The 19,363-nt window shown below is 35.2% G+C and overlaps 1 protein-coding gene across 21 annotated transcripts in view; it reads right to left on the bottom strand.

Moving 5' to 3' along the window:
* Positions 1–19,363, bottom strand: part of GPHN (gephyrin) — a 689,448-nt gene that overhangs the window by 301,737 nt on the left and 368,348 nt on the right. For all 21 annotated transcript variants that reach the window (XM_064374964.1, XM_064374972.1, XM_012438040.2 and 18 more), the window contains one exon: positions 16,532–16,626. In XM_064374964.1, the coding sequence (XP_064231034.1) occupies positions 16,532–16,626 (95 nt within the window). The remainder of the gene's footprint in view (positions 1–16,531; positions 16,627–19,363) is intronic.

Raw genomic sequence — 19,363 nt, 5'->3', positions numbered from 1 at the left:
CATCCTTTTAGTGATTACCCTAATAAGTTTAATATGCATACTTTTAAAAAACTGTAGTTAATTAATCTTTAATATCTTCCTAGAAAACAGGACTTTTAGAAATTTTTTTTTTTTTTAATTTTTAGACAGGCTCTCACTTTGTCACCCAGGCGAATGCAGTGGTACAATCATGGCTCACTGCAGCCTTGACCTCCCAGGCTTAGGTGTGATTCTTTCACCTCAGCTTCCCGAGTAGCTACAGGCACATGCCACGATGCCGGTCTAATTTCTGTATCTTTTTGTAGAGACAGAGTTTTGCCGTATTGCCCAGGTTTGTCTCAAACTTCTGGACTCGAGTTATCTGCCCACCTCAGCCTCTCAAAGTGCTAGGATTACAGGGGTAAGTCTCCGTGCCTGGGCACTTCGAATACTTAAGTATAATCACAGTATCTCAAATTACATGCTGTTGTTTTCAAGAATTCTAGCATATTTTTTATCCCCATAATTGAGACATTATTTTTATTGTCTTACTAGTTGCCATTGTCTAAATGTTTTTGTTTACCCCAAATTCACATGCTGATATCTAATCCCCAGTGCAATAGTATAAAGTGTTGAGGCCTTTGGGAGGTGATTAGCTCTGTCCTCATGAATGGTATTAGTGCCCTTATAAAAGAGGCCATCAGGAGCTAGTCTGCCCCTTCTACCACGTGAAGATGCAGCAAGAAGGGGCCATTTTTGAAGCAGAGAGCAAGCATTCACCAGATGCTGAATCTGTGGGCACCTTGACTGTAGATTTCCCAGCTTCCAGAACTATAAGCAATAAATTTCTGTTGTTTATAAATTACCCAGTCTAAGGTATTTTGTTATAGCAGCAGAATGGACCAAGACAATAGTCAAAAGATTTGTTCAGATATTTACCACTATCTTTGGTCTCTTTTCCCTCTTGTGTCCTCAACTCTCCATCTGAGATAATTTTTCTTCTGCCAGAGTATTTATCTTTAAAATTCCTTAAGTGAGGTTCTTTGGTGATAAAATCTTCCCATTTTTGTTTGTAGAAAAATGACATTTCATCCTCCCCCATTCTCGAATGGTAACTTTGCTGAGTGTAAAATTCTTGATTAAATGTTATTTTCTTTCAGCACATTGAAATTATTAGTCCAGTTATCTTCTGTTTCAAGTATTGTTATTGAGAGTTTAACCAATCAATCAAATTGTTAACTTTAGATATTGTTTTTTTCTCTCCAATATTTTAAGATTTATCTTCATAAAACTGTAAAATTTACATTTGTCAAATACTATAAATGAAAATAAAAGGCATATAACTAATTAGAAAGAACACTACAAGTTTAAAATCTTAAAATCAATAAGCATGCCAATTTAAATATTCATAAAGAATATGAATATTCAACTTACAAATGAAAAAACAGAAACAGCCAAAAACATGTAAGAAGGTTAATCTTGTTAGTAAGCAAAGAACACATGTAAATAACAATATATAATCTATTTCTTATCAACTAGGAAAAATATCAAAATCATAACATCAAGACACAAAAAATATTTATTTTTTGAATCTTTATTGAAGTGTAATTAACATACTATATAATTCATTTTCTAGTAGTCTGCAAGATCTTTTTTAATATATTTTATACTGTTATTACTGTATCATGTGACTAGGTATAGATTTCTTTTTATTTACCTTCCTAGGGATTTGTTTGGATTCATGAATCTGAAGATTGATGTCTTTTGAGAATTGTGAGGTTTTTTTTTTTGGTCAATCTGTCTTCAAACTTTGCTTTTCCTCATTCTCTATTACCTCCTTCTGAATTCCAATTAGATTATATTTTATATTTTCTCACTCTATACTCCATGCTTTTTAACTTCTCTTTTTTTTGTTTCTTTTTTTTTTTTTTTTCTGAGATGAAGACTCATTCTGTTGCCCAGGCTGAAGTGCAGTGACACGATTTCAGCTCAATACAACCTCTGCCTCCTGGGTTCAAGCAATTCTCTTGCCTCAGCCTCCTGAGTAGCTAGGATTACAGGCATGTGCCACCATGCCTAGTAAATTTTTTTTTTTGTATTTTTAGTAGAGACAGGGTTTCACCATGTTGGCCAGGCTGGTCTTCTACTCCTGACCTCATGATCTGCCCGCCTCCACCTCCCAAAGTGCTGGGATGACAGGCGTGAACCACCGCACCCAGCCCTTCTTGCTTCTTTTCAATCTGAGCTGAATTCTGGATGGATGGTTTCTTACAATAGTTTCATCTAGCTGCATAATTCTCTCTTGAATTGTTTATAATCTGCAGTTGAATCTATCCATTAAGTTTAAAATTTTTCATTATTATATTTTACATATGTAAATGAAAGTTTAGTTCTTTTTCAAATTGGTTTGATCCCTCAATATAATTCATAAGCTTTTTTTTTAAGCTCTGTAAACATATTACATTTATTTTTAAAATGGTTTGATAGTATTGGGATTTTTAAGTCTTTCAGGGTCCACCTATAATCTCTTATTCTTTCTGGTGCCTTAATTCCTGTGTATTTTGCTGCTTCTCCTCACCTTCCTGACCCCATGATATGCTAAACTCCCTTAGAACTTTATCTCTGAGAAATATTTGAGGACAAGATTAAGTAGAATTCTTCCAGAGAGGATTTACTTCTGTCCACTGCTCAACACCCAGAGTTACTTTAAATTGAATTCTCCCTTGCTTGATGTTTTGTCAGACTCCACATTTGGGCAAATCTTAAGTCATCATGTGGCTACGACATGGAGGGGATAACAATTGGATTCAAACTCCCCTCCAGAGCTAAAGACACCTAAAGATTTAACTTTGGGTCAATATTGTTTACACAAAAAATGCACTGAACTGATTCTGTGACCTAAGTGCTATGATCTATGTATTGAACTAAAGCTATCCCTACAGTTGTTAGGTTCTTTGTCAAGATCTGAAGATAACATGAGGAATCAGAACCATGTTATTCAGATTGTTTATTTTATGAGTTATAATGAATAAGACCCAGCTATCACAAATATCTTACGAAGCTATGAAATTTAGAAAAATATAAAAGCTGGGTGAGAAGAGGAAAAAGGCCGCAGCTCTCCTGCGTTGAGGTGGTTCTCACGCCATCTGTCTCACTTGTCTTTTGCAACCCAGTATACCTCCTGTCATACTGGAGTCTGGAAGTTGTGCCTGAAACATTGCAGAAATGTTTCAAAAGAGTGTACATTTTATGTATGCTGCGTTTCCTGTCATATAGCTATAAAAGGAACTCTGGTAAAATATACATAACATAAACTTTATTATTATAACTAATTTTAAGTATACAATTCAGTGTCATTAAGTATATTCACATTATTGTACAACTGTCACCACTGTCCATCTCCAGACCTTTTTCATTATTCCAAACAAAAACTCTCCATTCTCTCCTCCCTATCCGCTCATCATCACTGTTCTATTTTCTTTATGCATTTGGTTATTCTAGATACTTCATGTATGTGGAGTCACACATTTGTCCTTAAATAATCTGGCTTATTTCACTTAGCACAATGTTTTCAAGGTTCATCTATGTTGTAGCAAGTGTCAGAATTACAGTAATTTTTAAGGCTGAATAATACTTCATTGCATGTATTTAACCCATTTTGTTTATGCATTCATCAATCAATGGACATTTGTGTTGCTTCCACCTTTCGGCTAAGGTGAATAATGATGTTATGAACACTGGCATGCAAATATCTATTACAGTTCCTGCTTTCAATTCTTTCAGAGACAGAGTCTCACTCTGTTGCCCAGACTGGAATGCAGTGGCATGATCACAGCTCACTGTAACCTTGAATTCCTGGGTGCAAGTGATACTCATCTTCCTGAGTAGCTAGGATTATAGATGTGTGCCACCAGGGCTGGCTAATTTTTTAAAACAAGTTTTGTAGAGACAGAGTCTCATTATTTTGCTCAGGCTGGTCTCAAACTCTTGGCCTCAAGTGATCCTCTTGTCTCAGCCTCCCAAAATGTTGGGATTACAGGTGTAAGCCACCACATCCAGCCCCTGCTTTCAATTCTTTTGGAGATGTACTCAAAAGTGGAGTTGCTGGGTCTATAATTCTATGCTTAATTTCTTCAGGATATGCCATAATGTTTTCCATAGCAGTTGCACTGTTTCACATTTTCACCAGCAACGCACAATGTTTCTAAACATTCTGCCACCACTTATTTATTTACTATTTTTCATAACAGCCAACCTAATAGGAAGTTGCATATCATTGTGGTTCTGATTTGCATTTCCCTAATGACTATTGATGTTGAGGATCTTTTCATGTGCTTATCAGTGATTTGTGCATTTTTGGGGAAATATCTATCCAAATCTTCTGCCTGTTTTTAAATAGCATTTTTTTGTTGAATTGTAGGAATTTTATATATATATATATATACACACACACACATATATAAGTGTGTATATATATGTATAAAATTATATTATATAAAATATATATACATATATATATATATAGAATATTAATACCTTGGCAGATATGTGATTGTGAATATTTTCTTGATTATATGGTTGCCTTTTACTTTTTTCAATGTACAAACATGTTCAGCATCAATAAAGTCCAAATTATCTAGTTTTTTGTTTGCTGCCTATGCTTTTGGTGTCATATCCAAGAAATGATTGCCAAATCTAATGTCATGAAGCTGTCCCTCTATGTTTTTTTCTAAGAGTTTTATAGTTTTAGCTCTTGTGTATAGGTCTTTGATCCATTTTGAGTTAATTTTTATATACAGTAGGCAAAGGACCAACTTCGTTCTTTTGCAAGTGGATATACAATTTTCCCAACACTGTTCGTTGAAAAGACTATTCTTTCCCCATTGAATTGACAACCTTGTTGAAAATTACTGGCTCCTATATGCAAGGGCTTATTTCTGGGCTCTCAATTCTATTCTATTTTCTTGATTTTATTTTGGATAGTTCATTGTCATTGTATAAAAATATGACTGATTTTTACAGTCTGATGTATTCTGCAACTTTGCTGATTTCATTTATTAGCTCTAATAGTTTTGTGTGTGGAATCTTTAAGGTTTTCTACATATATAATCATGTCCAAAAAAAAAAAAAAAGATAGGTTTACTCCTTCATTTCCAATTTGGATACATTTTATTTCTTTTTATTGACTAATTGTTCTGGCCAGAAGTTCCAATGCTATGTTGAATGGAAGTGAAAAACGTGGGCATCCCCATCGTGTTCCTGATTTTAAAGGAAAAGCTTTCAGTCTTTCACCACTGAATATAATGTGAGCTGCAGGTTTTTCATATAAGGCCTTCATCACATTAAGGTACTTTCTTTTTTTTCCTAGTTTGTTGAGTGTTTTTATCATGAAACTTGAATTTTTCTCAATTATTTTTCAGCATCCACTGATGCTGAAAACCCATCATCAAATGATCACATGGGTGGTTTTTAAAACTTTTTTTGCCCTCCATTCTGCTACTGTGGTATATTACAATGATTCAATGATTTATTTTCATATGTTGACCCATCCTTGTATTCTAGGGTCATGTTGTATACTTATTTTTAATATGATGCTGAAATCTGTTAGCTGTTTTTTTTTTTTTTTTTTAGCATTTTTGCATCAACGTTCATTAAGGGATGTTGGCCTGCAGTTTTTTGTTTTGTTTTTCCTGTCTTTGGCATGAGACCAAAGCTGTCTTCATAAAATTAGTTAGAAAGTGCTGTCTTCTCTTCAATTTTTGGGGAAGATTATGGAAACAACCAGTGTCAGTTCTTCTTTAAATACTTGGTAGAATTCATCAGTGAAGCCAACTGGTCCAGGTATTTTGTAAATAGAGAGTTTTTTTGTTTGTTTGTTTGAGACAGGGTCTCACTCTGTTGCCCAGGCTGAAGTGCAGTGGCATGATCAGGGCTCACTGTGTGGCCTCTACCTCCTGGGCTCAAGTGATCCTCCTGCCTCAGATCCCCAAGTAAGCTGGAACTACAGGTATGTGCCAGCACACCTGGCTAATGTTTCAAATTTTTAGTAGAAATTGGGTTTCGCCATGTTGCCTAGGCTGGTCTTGAACTCCTGTGCTCAAGTGATCTGCTTGCCTCAGTTTCCCAAGTGTTGGGATTACAGGCATGAGTCACCACACCCAGCTGAGAGGTGGTTAATTTCTGAGTCAATCTCCTTCCTAGGTATGGATCTATTAGCTAAAGTTTTGTGATGTTGTTGATCTTTTTGAAGAACCAACTTTGGCTTAGTTGATTTTTTCTATTGTTTTTTGATTTTCTATTTCATTTATCTCTGCTCTAATTTTTACTATTTCCTTCCTTTTAGTAGCTTTGGGATTAGGTTATCTTTTTCTAGTTTCTTAACTTACAAAGTTATAAAATGAGACTGCTATTTTTGAGATTTTTAATAATATTTTTAAAATTTTTACAGCTATATCAGTGCTGTTTTTTGTGCATACTATTAAGTTTTGGTATGTTCCATTTTTGTTTTAATTCATTTAAAAATTATTTTTAACTCCCCTTATGATTTCTTCTTTAACTCAATGGTTGTCTGAGTGTGTTTAGTTTTCACATATTTGTGAACTTTCTAGTTTTCCTTCTGTTATTGATTTCAAAATTTCATCCTTCTTTTGGAGAATATGCTTTGAAGAAGATACTATTTTGCAATATACTTTTTATGACATCTATTTTTAAAAAGCCTATTGAAACTTATTTTGTGGCCTAACATATGATCTACCTTGGAGAATGTCCCATGTGTACTTCAGAAGGTGTATGCTGTTGTTGGGTGAAGTATTTTATGTATGTGGGTTGCAAGTAGTTGGTTTATTGTGTTGTTCAAGTTCTTACATTTCTTTACTTACCTTTCGTGTGGTTGTTCTATCCATTATTGAATGTGGGGTATTGAATTCTTCAACTATTCTGGCATAACTGTCTATTTTCCTCTTCAATTCTGTCAATTTTTGCTTCATCTATTTTGATAGCCTATTATTAAGTGCATAAATATTTATAAGTATAATATTACTGTGCAGAATTAAAACTTGTAGTAACATATATTCTTTGTCTCTTGCATAAGATATTTAAATATCTTTGATTTAAAATTTATTTGATATTGGTATAGCCACTATGGTTCTCTTTTGGTTACTATTTGCCTATCTATTTCTATCCTTTCACTTTTAACTTATTTATGTCTTTGGATCTAAAATCAGTCTCATGTAGACAGCATGTAGCTAGATCGTGCTTTCCTATCCAGTCTATTAATCTCTGTCTCTTGACTGCAAAGTTTAATCCATTTACACTTAAAGTAATTACTGACAAAAAAAACCCTTTTGTTAAGGGTTTTCCATATGCCTCATAGCTTTTTTATCCTCATTTCCTGCATTACTGTCTTCTTTTGTACTTAATTTTTTAGTGAACTATTTTAATTCCTTTCTCATTTTATTTTGTATACATCCTATATCTATTTTCCTTGTTGTCACTATGAAGATTACATTTCACATCCTAAAGAAATAATTTAAATTTAAACCAGCTTAATTTCAATAGCATACAAAAGCTCTGCTCTTATACTGCTCTGTCCTCAACCCTTTCAGTTTTTGATGTCATAAATTACATCTTTATATACTGTATGCCCCAAATCATAGATCGATTTTTTTTTTTTTTGAGACGGAGTTTCGCTCGTTACCCAGGCTGGAGTGCAATGGCGCGATCTCGGCTCACCGCAACCTCCGCCTCCTGGGTTCAGGCAATTCTCCTGCCTCAGCCTCCTGAGTAGCTGGGATTACAGGCACGTGCCACCATGCCCAGCTAATTTTTTGTATTAGTAGAGACGGGGTTTCACTATGTTGACCAGGATGGTCTCGATCTCTTGACCTCGTGATCCACCCGCCTCGGTCTCCCAAAGTGCTGGGATTACAGGCTTGAGCCACCGCGCCCGGCCAATAGATCGATTTTTTTTAATGCATGTCCAAGGACAAGGTGAATGTAATTATTATCTTTCTTCCTCTATAGATAAGGTGCCTTTTACCCCTCTGGACTCCGTCATGATTTTTTCTTTATCTTTGATTTTCTCTAGTTTGAAAACGGTATGTCTAGGTATAGTTGTTTTTGTGGCAGCTGACATTAATTTTGGAAAATTCTGTCATTGTTTCAAATACTCTGTTTCTTCCCCTCTTTCTTCTCTTTTGGGTATTTGCATTATGTAGATGTTATACTTTTTAGAGTTGTCTCAAAATTCTTTGATATTCTGTTCTGCTTTTTGATTTTTCAGCCCTTGTTCTCTTTGCTTTTCAGTTTTGGAGGTATGCAGTGAGAGATCCTCATGCTCAGAGTCTTTTTTTCCTTAGCTGTGTCCAGTCTACTAATAAGCCCATCAAAGGCACTGTTTATGTCTGTTATAGTGTTATTGATCTCTAGTATTTATTTTTGGTTCTTAGGAGTTTCATTTCTTTGCTTACACATTACCCATCTGTTCTTACATGGTATCTACTTTATCCATTAGAGCACTTAGCATATTAATCACGATTATTTTAAATTCCCAGTCTGATAATTCCAACATTCCTGCCATGTCTACTTCTTATGCTTGGTTTGTCTCTTCAAATTGCATTTTTTTTGCCATTTGATATGCCTTGTAATTTTTCTTCATGCCAAACATGATATACCAGGTAGAAGGAACTGCTGTAGACAGGCCTCTAGTAATGTGGTGGGGATGTTGTGGGGAGGGAAAGTAGTCTACAGTCCTATGATTAGGTCTCAGTCTTCTTTTTGTTTCTTTCTTTTTTTTTTTTTTTTTTTGAGATGGCATTTCACTCTTGTTGCCTAGACTGGAGTGCAAATGGCACGATCACAGCCCACTGCAACCTCCACCTCCCAGATTCAAGCGATTCTACTGCCTGTCTCCCGAGTAGCTGGGATTACAGGCATAGACCACATGACCAGCTAATTTAGTATTTTTAGTAGAGATGGGGTTTTTCCATGTTGGCCAGGCTGGTCTTGAATTCCTGACCTCAAGTAATCTGCCCACCTCAGCCTCCCAAAGTGCTGGAATTACAGGAGTGAGCCACTGCGTCCAGCCAGGTCTCAGTCTTTTAGTGAACTTCACCAGTGTTTTCTCAATTTTTCCTCCCCTCTTATATGGGAGAGGATGGCTACGGTGAATTGAAGTATTTCCCTTCCTCTAGGTAAGTTACTATTTGATCACACTCCAGCAGGGTAGGCTGATGTTAAGTAGTTTCTCCTGGGATTAGGACTTATTAAGAAAAACAGAGTACTCTGGTGTATTTCACAATAGTTCCCCTTCCCCTTCCCTGCTGAAACATGAGGGAATTTTCCTCTAATATTTGCTGTGAGAACCTGGTAGTTCTGAAGGACCTGTTCCACAGGTACCTTAGGTTCCATTCAGTTTTCACAAAAGTGTAGAGGCTCCCTTATGACTGAGTTTCCCCAAAGTTTTTAAATCTCATAGTTGTCTGCACTGAACTTCTAGCAATATGTTAATTACCATTTAGGTTTGCCTACTCTGACAGTTTCCCAAGCTTGTTACTGTTAAAGAGTCTTTGCTCTGGTAGACCCCTTTTTCTCTCACTCATCCATTTTGAATTCCCATAATGTGTATGTTGGTCTGCTTAATGATGTTCCATAGATCTCTTAGGCTCTGTTCAGTTTTCTTTTTCTTTTTCTTTTTTTTTTTTTGAAACAGAATTTAGCTCTTGTTGCCCAGGCTGGAGTACAATGGTGTCATCTCCGCTCACTGCGACCTCCATCTCCCAAGTTTGAGTGATTCTCTTGCCTCAGCTTTCCAAGAATCTGGGATTACAGGCACGTGCCACCATGCCTGGCTAATTTTTGTATTTTGAGTAAAGACAGGTTTCACCATGTTGGCCAGGCTGGTATCAACCTCCTGACCTCAGGTGATCCTCCCACCTCAGCCTCCCAAAGTGCTGGGATTACAGGTGTTAGCCACCAAGTTTTCTTCCATCTTAAATTTTGTTTCTGTTCCTCAGATTTGTGAATTTCAAGTGTTCTGTCTTTAGGTTTGCTGATTCTTTTTTCTGCCTGCTAAAATCTGCTTTTGAAGCCCTCTAGTGAAATTTTTTCTTTCAGTGACTGTACTTGTCAGCTTGTTTCTTCATTATTTCTTTTCCTCTTTCTTTTTTAAAAGGATACATGTTTTTCATCCATGATTCACTAGAACTGCTGCAGGATGCTCATCACGACTTAGAACTCCTTTCTGAGTGCATTGTCATGATGGACATGTGCGGAGAGATTTACTAGCGTACAATATGAATCTTCATGCTAATAGGGGAAAAGTATTTTCTAGCCTGGAGTAAATATATTTGGAAGTGTTTTCATAGCTGTCCTCTGTAAATAATCTCAGGGTGGCCTGCTGCTGTCTAATGCTACAAAAAGGGAGGGCTGTTAATAGCAGCCACTTCCTCCTGTGTACAGTGGAGAGAAAGCTGACTACAGATGTTCCCATCATGGCCTTGAAAGACGATATTAAACTGAGAATCCATTTTAACTGCCTGGTTTATTCTTTTTTATGTTTTCTATACATTTATTCATATTTACCTTTGCTCACACATCATTATCTTGACATTGTCAATATCTTCCGTTAGTTTTTTGAGAATCTTTAAGACAGTTGTTTTAAAGTCTTGTTCTGGTAAGGTCATCATCTCTTCTTCCTTATGGATTTTTGTCAATTTATTGTTTTTATTTGAATGAATCATACTTTTTCTTTGCCTTGTCATTTTCTTTGTTGAACTCTGAATATTTGAATCTTATAATATGATAATTCTGGAAATCATCTTCTCTCTCTTCTCTAGGGTTTTTTTTTTTTTAACTGTTATAAGGTGTTCTGTGTAAGAGATAAGCCTGAGGTATAAACTTAAGGCCTTTCTCTTTTTCTTAGCCTGTCTTTTTCTCTGGGCATGCATAGTGACTTTCTAAATTCCCCCATTTATATAGCTGCTTCTGAATATTCTAATCCTATAATTACTGGCTCCCAAAAGAGAAGAAAAATGTAGGGGAAAACGTAGGTACTGTCCTTATAAATCCCTTGAAGACACTTCAGTCAGTGGGGGTTGCAACAATGGCAGCCTGTCTTTTACTCTGCACTTCTCCAACCCAAAGCAGTAATCTACAAACAGAACCTGGATCCCCAAATTTGGACGATAAGGTCCTTAATTGCCCATTCTGGCTTCTACAAGTTGTCCTAGAAAACATAGTGCATGTTAGCTGGAGCACTGGAGAATGGTTGGGTAGTAGCACACTAGAGTAAAAGTGACCCAAATTAACCACAATCTACCAGTCAAGCCTTTTCTAGTAAGCTGTAAGCCTTTGAATAGACTACAAAGTTCCAAAATAGTTATATTAGAAAGAGTCTGCCAGTTCAATTGTAGCCCAGGTGAAGAAACAGATTCCTGATACCTACTACTCTGCCATCTTCTGCTCCCCTATAGATTTTTATAAGCTAAGTGTATTTGATGTTGGGTTAAAAAAATAGAAACTTTTCAAGATGATAGTACTGTTATTTTAAATTTCCCATGTTACTTTAACATTATCTATATAATACTAAGAATAATTTGATTCATATCTATAAAAAATTAAGTTTTATGTTTTTATTAACTGAAATTTTTCTTTTAACCAATATTAGTTATAAAACCATTTTTGGCAGCAAATGGAAAATATTATCGCCTCCCCAAAAGCAGTGCATGTGTTTATTACAGTTACAGAATTGAAAGATGAGTTATTGAAGATTACAATGGTAAATCTCTTTTTACTAAAACGGAAAACTGGCAATCAATTTCTCTTTTTATGAATTAGATATTTCTTATTACATATATATACACACATATGTGTGAGTAAATATTTAAAGGTCCTCATAACATTTCTATGAGCTATGTAATATCCCTATAAAACTAAGTAGAGATCATAAATCAAATTAATCACAAAACTGAGAATAAAATCCATGACAAATCATTCCTCCATGTATAACCACAGCGGTTGCTCTGTTATGTTTAATGAAATTTAGGGGGAAAAAAGAGTATTTGATCTTTAAAAAAAAAACAAGTAGTTCCTGGCCAGCATGGTGCAACGCCATCTCTACTAAAAATACAAAAATGAGCAGGGCATGGTGGTGCATGCCTGTAGCCTCAGCTACTTGGGAGGCTGAGGCAGGAGAATTGCTTGAACCTGGGAGGCAGAGGCTGCAGTGAGCCAGGATTGTGCCACTGCACTCCAACCTGGCGACACAGTGAGACTCTGTCTCAAAAAAAACAAGTAGGAAATAAATTATAAATGTAGGGAGGTTAAACGCTACTATTTTGTGGCAGTTAACCACTGGAACAAGATGTGCTAAACCTTGTAAAATAATGAGGTAACACTGCTAGTAAATGCTAGTAAATATAAAGTCAGGGATTTGATATTAAAGTTAGAACACTTGCTTTTTTGGTGTCAGCTAAGATGGAGAAAGTAACCATAGCTTCTCTCTCCTACTGATTGTTGATGGAGTACACAGTGATTACCCGATGACTTGGAATGTAAATAATAGCAGGCAGATTTGGGACTGAAGTCATAACTTGAGTAACAGCCTTAATGGGGCTAGGCCTCATTGTGGAGCTGCTATACCATAATGACAACAGTGTTAGCAACTGAAGCCCAGAGAGAAGACGTATCTCTTTGGCTAATGGAAACAAAAAAAAAAAGGAGCCCATATTGTCTAAAGAACTGAGGTAAGAGGAATCTCTTTCTCTCCTTTTTCTTTTCTTTTGCTTCTTTGTCCCTTTGCAATTACATAGTGTACAACTACGTACAACTATGTAGTGTGCAACTACATACAACTATGTAGTGTGCAATTACGTAGTGCACAACTACATAATTGCAAAGAAAGTTAATACTGTGTAAGAAACCTCTCTGGCCAGAATAACTAGGAATGGGGTCCACTGGAAGCTGGAAAGTGGGGGGAAATTCTTGGAAAGAAGAGAGCTAAAGAAGGTGGATCCTCTAATTTTGTATATGAATTGACACAAGTTCCAGGGTCACCCCTGAGCTATGAATACATGGGACAGTCTAAAGAAGTACAAGAAAAGCTTTTGAAACATAAAAATAGTATATACTGCTGCCCAAGCCTCAAACTAACTCCTAAATGGTTCATGTATTGGGCAGACACTAACAATATAGCAAAGGCTGAGCCATTATCCACAGAAAGTGAGACAGAATTTATAATCTGAACCCCAGATCAATTGCTAAAACCAGCTAATTAAAATACCCCAGAGGATTTTAACAGGAGTTAAATAATTAGCTTATAATGTAGTATTCCAAATATCCAGAATATAATCCAAAATTTCTCAACATAGAAAGAACAAGGAAAATTTGACCAGTTCTCATTGGAAATCAACTGATGTCAACCCCAAGGTGAGCCAGATGTTGAAACTGTCAGAATAATAATTTTAAGCAGTTATTATAACTATTCTCCATGAAATAAAGGGCAATATTTTTGAAATAAATGTAAAAATACAAGTTCTTAACAGAGAAATGGAAACCATTAACAAAAAAACCAAATGGAGAATTTAGAACTGAAAATACATCTGAAATAAAAACCACTAGGTATGCTCAAAGGCAGAACGAAGATGACAGAGGAGAAAATTCAGTTAATTTGAAGATAGATCATAGAAATAACCTAAAAATAATACAGAGAAACAAAGACTTTAAAAATTATCAGAGCCTTAGGGATTTGTGTGACATTACCGAAAGATCTGAAATTTATGTCATAGGAGTAGCAGAAAAAAGTACATTTTCCAAATTGGCTAAAGACAAATTTACAGAATCATAAAGCTCACTGAATCCAGAAGGATAATCTAAAAGAAAACTACACCCAGATACATCATAATCAAATTGCTGAAACCAAAGCTGAAGAAAAAATATCTTCAAAGCAGCCAGAGAAAATTGCCATTACACATAAAGAAATAGCAACTTGAATGACTACTGGTTTCTTTTCAGAAACCATGGAGCAAATAATAGTGGAATTAAGATTTTTTTTTTTAAATGCTGAAAGAAAAGAACAGTCAACCCAGATTTCTGTATCTAGTGAAATATTCTTCAGGAGTAATATGGAGATAAAGATATTTCCTAAGGAAGAAAAGCTAAGAAAATGTTTTGCCAGCAGACCTGCTCTAAAAACTCAAACTCAAACAAAACAACAATGATCATCACTTAAGAGTTACTATGAGTCAGTTGTTTTAAGTGCTTTAGATGGATTAATTCACTTTATCCAAGAAATTTGGTACTATTAACATCCTTATTATACAGATAAGAAAACAAAAACAAAAAAAGGCATTAAATAGCTATTAACTGACTGTGCCATAGTAGAACACAAGCAATCTGGGTTCAGAGATGATGCTCTTAACCATTACTTCATAATATCTCCCAACTTAGTTATATAAAAAATCTGGAGGATATTAAGTTGTCCAAATACTAGGAAACCATTTCAAACAGATATAATGCTTTAAATATTTATTTTTATTTAATGCTGCTCTCTAGATATAAAAATAGGAAGGTAAGGCACCAACTTGATGCATTAATTTAGTTGAGAAAAGCATGCTATAGAACTATGGTAAAACACTATTTATCCATAGTAACCATAACAACAAACATTTTTTAAGTACTTACTATGTGTCAGAATTTGTTTTAGGGGCTCAGGATGTAAAAAAGAATAAGATAAAGCTCCTGTCCTTAAAAATTTTCTACAAACTAGGTAATACAGACAAGCAAATAATTAATTATAATACAGCATGACATGTTCTGTAGCAGAAACATGTACAAAGCCAAAAGTGCATACAAAATAGAAAGGCTGTAGAAAGGAAGCACCGATCTAATCATGGCTATTATAAAAATAATAATTTTAATGAAGTCTTTGAGAAGCACAAAAAAAGAACATTCAGGGAAATATCCCCTTTTCTGTAACTAATGTAAACTACTATGTCTTTTCCAAAATTTGTAAATATACTTTCAGTTAAATCAGCACTGCAGAGACAGAAAAGCCGGAAGGTGCTCCCATGCTGTTTATGTGTATTAATTTTCAAAGCCTTCAGATAAAGATGAAGGACTCATTCCAAAGTAATTAGAATCAGCTCCTGCTAATTAATGTTTCATTCACTCAGCAGTCCAGTGCTCAGTAATTAAAAGGATACAAAAGGAAGAAAAAAATTAATCCAGAAAAACCTTTCAATATAACAGAATGTGGTATTTCTATACTGGATCAAGAAAGCTATACTCAATTTGAAGAATTACCTTAACAGTTGCAAAGAATAATTTCTCCATTTAAACTGTGGGATCCTTAAGGGAGGACCATGTCTTATTTTTCTTTCTATCCTTAGAAACCCTAACGCTTAATATGGGGCTTGACAAAAAAGCATATTATTATGTTTACCGAATTAAAATTTTATTACAAAAGAATTAGTAAGAGATGAATTTTAATTCTTTTTTGATATTATTGCTTGTATACCAGAAAGAGTTCTTTTATGTTTGAAAACTACTACTTAATTCTACAGGATAAAAGGGATCCCCTGACCTCCTTTGTGTTGGTAATATAAGTAATGGTTAAAAAAAGAACACTATAAATGAATCAACTGGAGTTTCTTAAAGGCCAGCATGGACTGTTAACTTTAAAGTCTCTATCATGCTACTTTAATTCTTTATTTGCTTTTACTAAAATAAAATGTTATAGTACATATGCCAGCAAAGAGAATATAGTAACTAATGACCCATTCATAATCTCCTGTATCTGTGCTTCAAGTGGCTGCCACTGATGGGATCTAAACTTTGTTTACGTAACAGAAAGGACATTATAACTCATATTCCATACTAGTCAATGGATATATTTAATTTTATATTCATATTGCACACAGGATACATGAATGGCTATAAATTATGAAACTCTGAAACTATACAGTTGCTATGTATTTTTAGGTTGCTCTGAGATCAACTGTCTATTAATTAATGCTCATTAAATCAACAGATTCTGACTAAGTTGACACATCCATCTTTAACTTAAGTGATGTAATTGTCCTCATTTAGGGGATCTAAATCTAAGAGTTGATAAAATAGTAGCAAATAATTACCATTAAATCAAGGATGGATATTGACATCTATGTCAACAAAGGCATAGTTTTAGGTAAAATAACTTGTAAAAACAAGTTATTTTAATAAACTCTGCAGTTTAGTTTTATTAAATTAGTATTTACCTACAATTAATGGATATCAACTGATGATTATAAACAGTAACAAAAAACAATAACTTTACATAGGAATAAACTGGATTCTCTGGGTTAGAGATTGACAACTTTTACCAGTAGTAATATAACAGTCTGAAAGGTTTAACTTACCAAGCAAAAAAAAAGAAGGGAAGTGGAAAAATTGTGGCTGACAGATTACCAAAACTCTTAACTCTGGAAAAAAGGGCAAACTTAGTGTTAAGACTAAAGTTTCTTAGGTTTATCAATATAGTGTATTGATTAGTGGTATGGAATTAACTTTCTTTGCAACATGTTGGTGACTTTCTTACCTAGAGAGCATGCCCAGAGGTGTAACATTAAGTGATCCCATCAGCATTGCCAGGGCCATCCCTGGCGCTTCCCGTTCTATTACTTCTTTTGTGGCCTGTAATTAAAGATTAAATAGCAGACTGAGTGAAATTAGCCAAAAAAGAATGAAGTTAGAGTAGTAAAACCCACTTAAAAATGACTATAAACCAGGCTTTCAATAATCATATTTTAATTTCCAAAACATTTATCTTTTTGAGGCATCCAGACTCAATTCTCAAGGACCACTGAATAAAAGCTGAGGACCAAGAAAATTTTTATATTAGCAGTCCTTTCACATTTCTTATAGCTCAGAAGTATCTGATAGAAATCTCGTCTCACTAGTAACGTAAATTCCAAAAATGAGGCCTCAGATTGCTACAACAACTTAGTAGATTTTTCACAGGGTAAGTAATTTGGGTATTTTCCTTTGTCTATTACTCTGGAAATAATTAGTCCCTGAAAACCTGAGATCATCCATCTCTCTCCTAGCAGTATGCTTTTAAAATGATCTCAAGAAGTCATCATGTCAACTTGCCCCATGTACTGCCTAGAGGAAAAATCCTACATTTACCATGTTCTGAAACTGTAATATAAATTAACTGTCTTTTTTTAATAAAAAGAAGTGAAGGGCTTCACCTTTATATTAGGAGTTTTAGGATAGGGCATTCTGTTTTTTGGAGACAAAGTTTTGCTATTTTTGCCCAGGCTGGAGTTCAGTGGTGTGACCTAGCTGACTGCAAACTCTGCCACTAGGGTTCAAGTGATTCTCCTGCCTCAGCCTGCTGAGTAGCTGGGATTACAGGTGTGCACTACCAGGTCTGGCTAATTTTGTATTTTTAGTAGAGATGGGGCTTCACCATGTTGGCCAAGCTGGTCTGGAACTCCTGACCTCAGGTGATCCGCCCACCTTGGCATCCCAAAGTGCTGGGATTACAGGTGTGAGCCACCATGCCCAGAAGATAGGGCATTGTTAAGATAAGTATAGTTAAACCTGGAATACACTAATGAGTGAGACAGGAAAATTTCATTTTTGAACAGTCAATCAAAATTGGTATATATCTTACTGTAAGATACATTTTAGGCTAAAATTTGGGAGTGAAATACATGACTTAATCCATTTACAGTCCTCTGTTTCCAAAATTTAAACGTTACAATACTTGGGAACAATACAAAAATGAAGTTTGCAAAATGAAGTGTTACAGTAAACAAGTAGAAAGGCAAATAAAAAGTAAATTATGAAGGTAGAGAAAGGTTCATATTTCAATATTTCTTTGAAAGTAGAATGATAGTCTTCAATAAGATTGTACCTCTGGGCAAAAGCAGTTAAAATGGATCAGGTATGTATTACATACTAATTGATGTTATAAATAAAGTTTAGAATGCATATAAATTAGTTAATCCCTTCCAATTATAGAGAATACAGGATTACCAGAATTAATGCAATTTACTGGTACAGTGAATCCTAGCAAAATTTGATATTTAACAATGGCAGACATTTTAAAGAAAAACTAACAAAAATATAATAATTCTGCTAGCATTAATCTTTTTAAAAAAAATAATTTTTTTTTGAGGCGGAGTCTCTCTCTGATACCCAGGCTGGAGTGCAGTGGCAGGATCTTGGCTCACTGCAACTTCCGCCTCCCGGGTTCAAGCGATTCTTCAGCCTCAGCCTCCTGAGTAGCTGGGATTACAGACATCCATCACTACGCCTGGCTAATTTTTGTATTTTTAATAGAGATGGGGTTTCACCATGTTGGCCAGGCTGGTCTTGAACTCCTGACGTCAGGTGATCGCCTGTCTCAGCCTCCCAAAGTACTGGAATTACAGGCGTGAGCCACTGCGCCCAGCCTAAAAATTTATAAATTTTTTTAAAAAATTTTTCTTTAAGCTCTGGGATACATGTGCAGAATGTGTAGGTTTGTTACATAGGTATGCATGTGCAATGGGTCTGCTGCACCTATCAACCCGTCATCTAGGTTTTAAGCCCTGCATGCATTAGGTATTTGTGCTAATGCTCTCCCTCCTCTTCCCCTCCCCAACCCCCTGACAGGCTCCAGTATGTGTTGTTTTCCTCCCTGTGTCCATTGTTCAACTCCCACTTATGAGTGAGAACATGCAGTGTTTCATTATCTGTTCCTGGGTCAGTTGTTGAGAATGATGGTTTCTAGCTTCATCCATGTCATTATCCAGTCTTTATTACTTTTTTTCCAAAGTTAATCTATCTGTTATGATTTTGAAACTTACTGAGAGGAAACACTACTTCTATGTTATAAGTTGCTTTAATGAAGTTTACAACTTCTCAGAGATGTTAAAATTAGAGCCCTAAACATCAAGCAAGGGGATGTCACTGATAACAATATTAAATGAACTTCTTGGATAGAATTAATATTTATTTCATTACTTGCTTGAAAAGGTTATATAAGCAATGGTTGACATTTAATGAATTTGGGGCTTCACATATAGACGATACATCCCAAAGTACAGTAGCACACGTTATTTAGGGACATGAAGGGAAATATAAACAGATAGCTGAGAGGGAGTATTTCCCTTAAAATTGATACTTCAAAGCACAACATTTATCCATTTAAATAACAAATATTTATTAAGCATCTACTATATACTAGGTAGTATCTGAGGTATTGATGTTGCCATAGTGAATAAAACAAACCTCAGAGAGTGTGTAAGTTCACTGTCACCCAGTACATGAAAAACTCAATTGACAAATGATACATGAGAATTGCCTAAAAGAGATGTGGTTCATTAATTTTTCTAAATCCTCAAAACACACCATTGGATTTGGCCAGATCACTGGA

The sequence above is a fragment of the Aotus nancymaae genome, unplaced genomic scaffold, assembly GCF_030222135.1.
Source record: "Aotus nancymaae isolate 86718 unplaced genomic scaffold, 86718_ANA_hifiasm-v0.15.2.pri h1tg000011l, whole genome shotgun sequence".
In the NCBI taxonomy this organism is placed as follows: domain Eukaryota; kingdom Metazoa; phylum Chordata; class Mammalia; order Primates; family Aotidae; genus Aotus; species Aotus nancymaae.
Note: the sequence above shows the minus strand (reverse complement) of the source record. Positions and strands in the feature narration are given on the sequence as shown.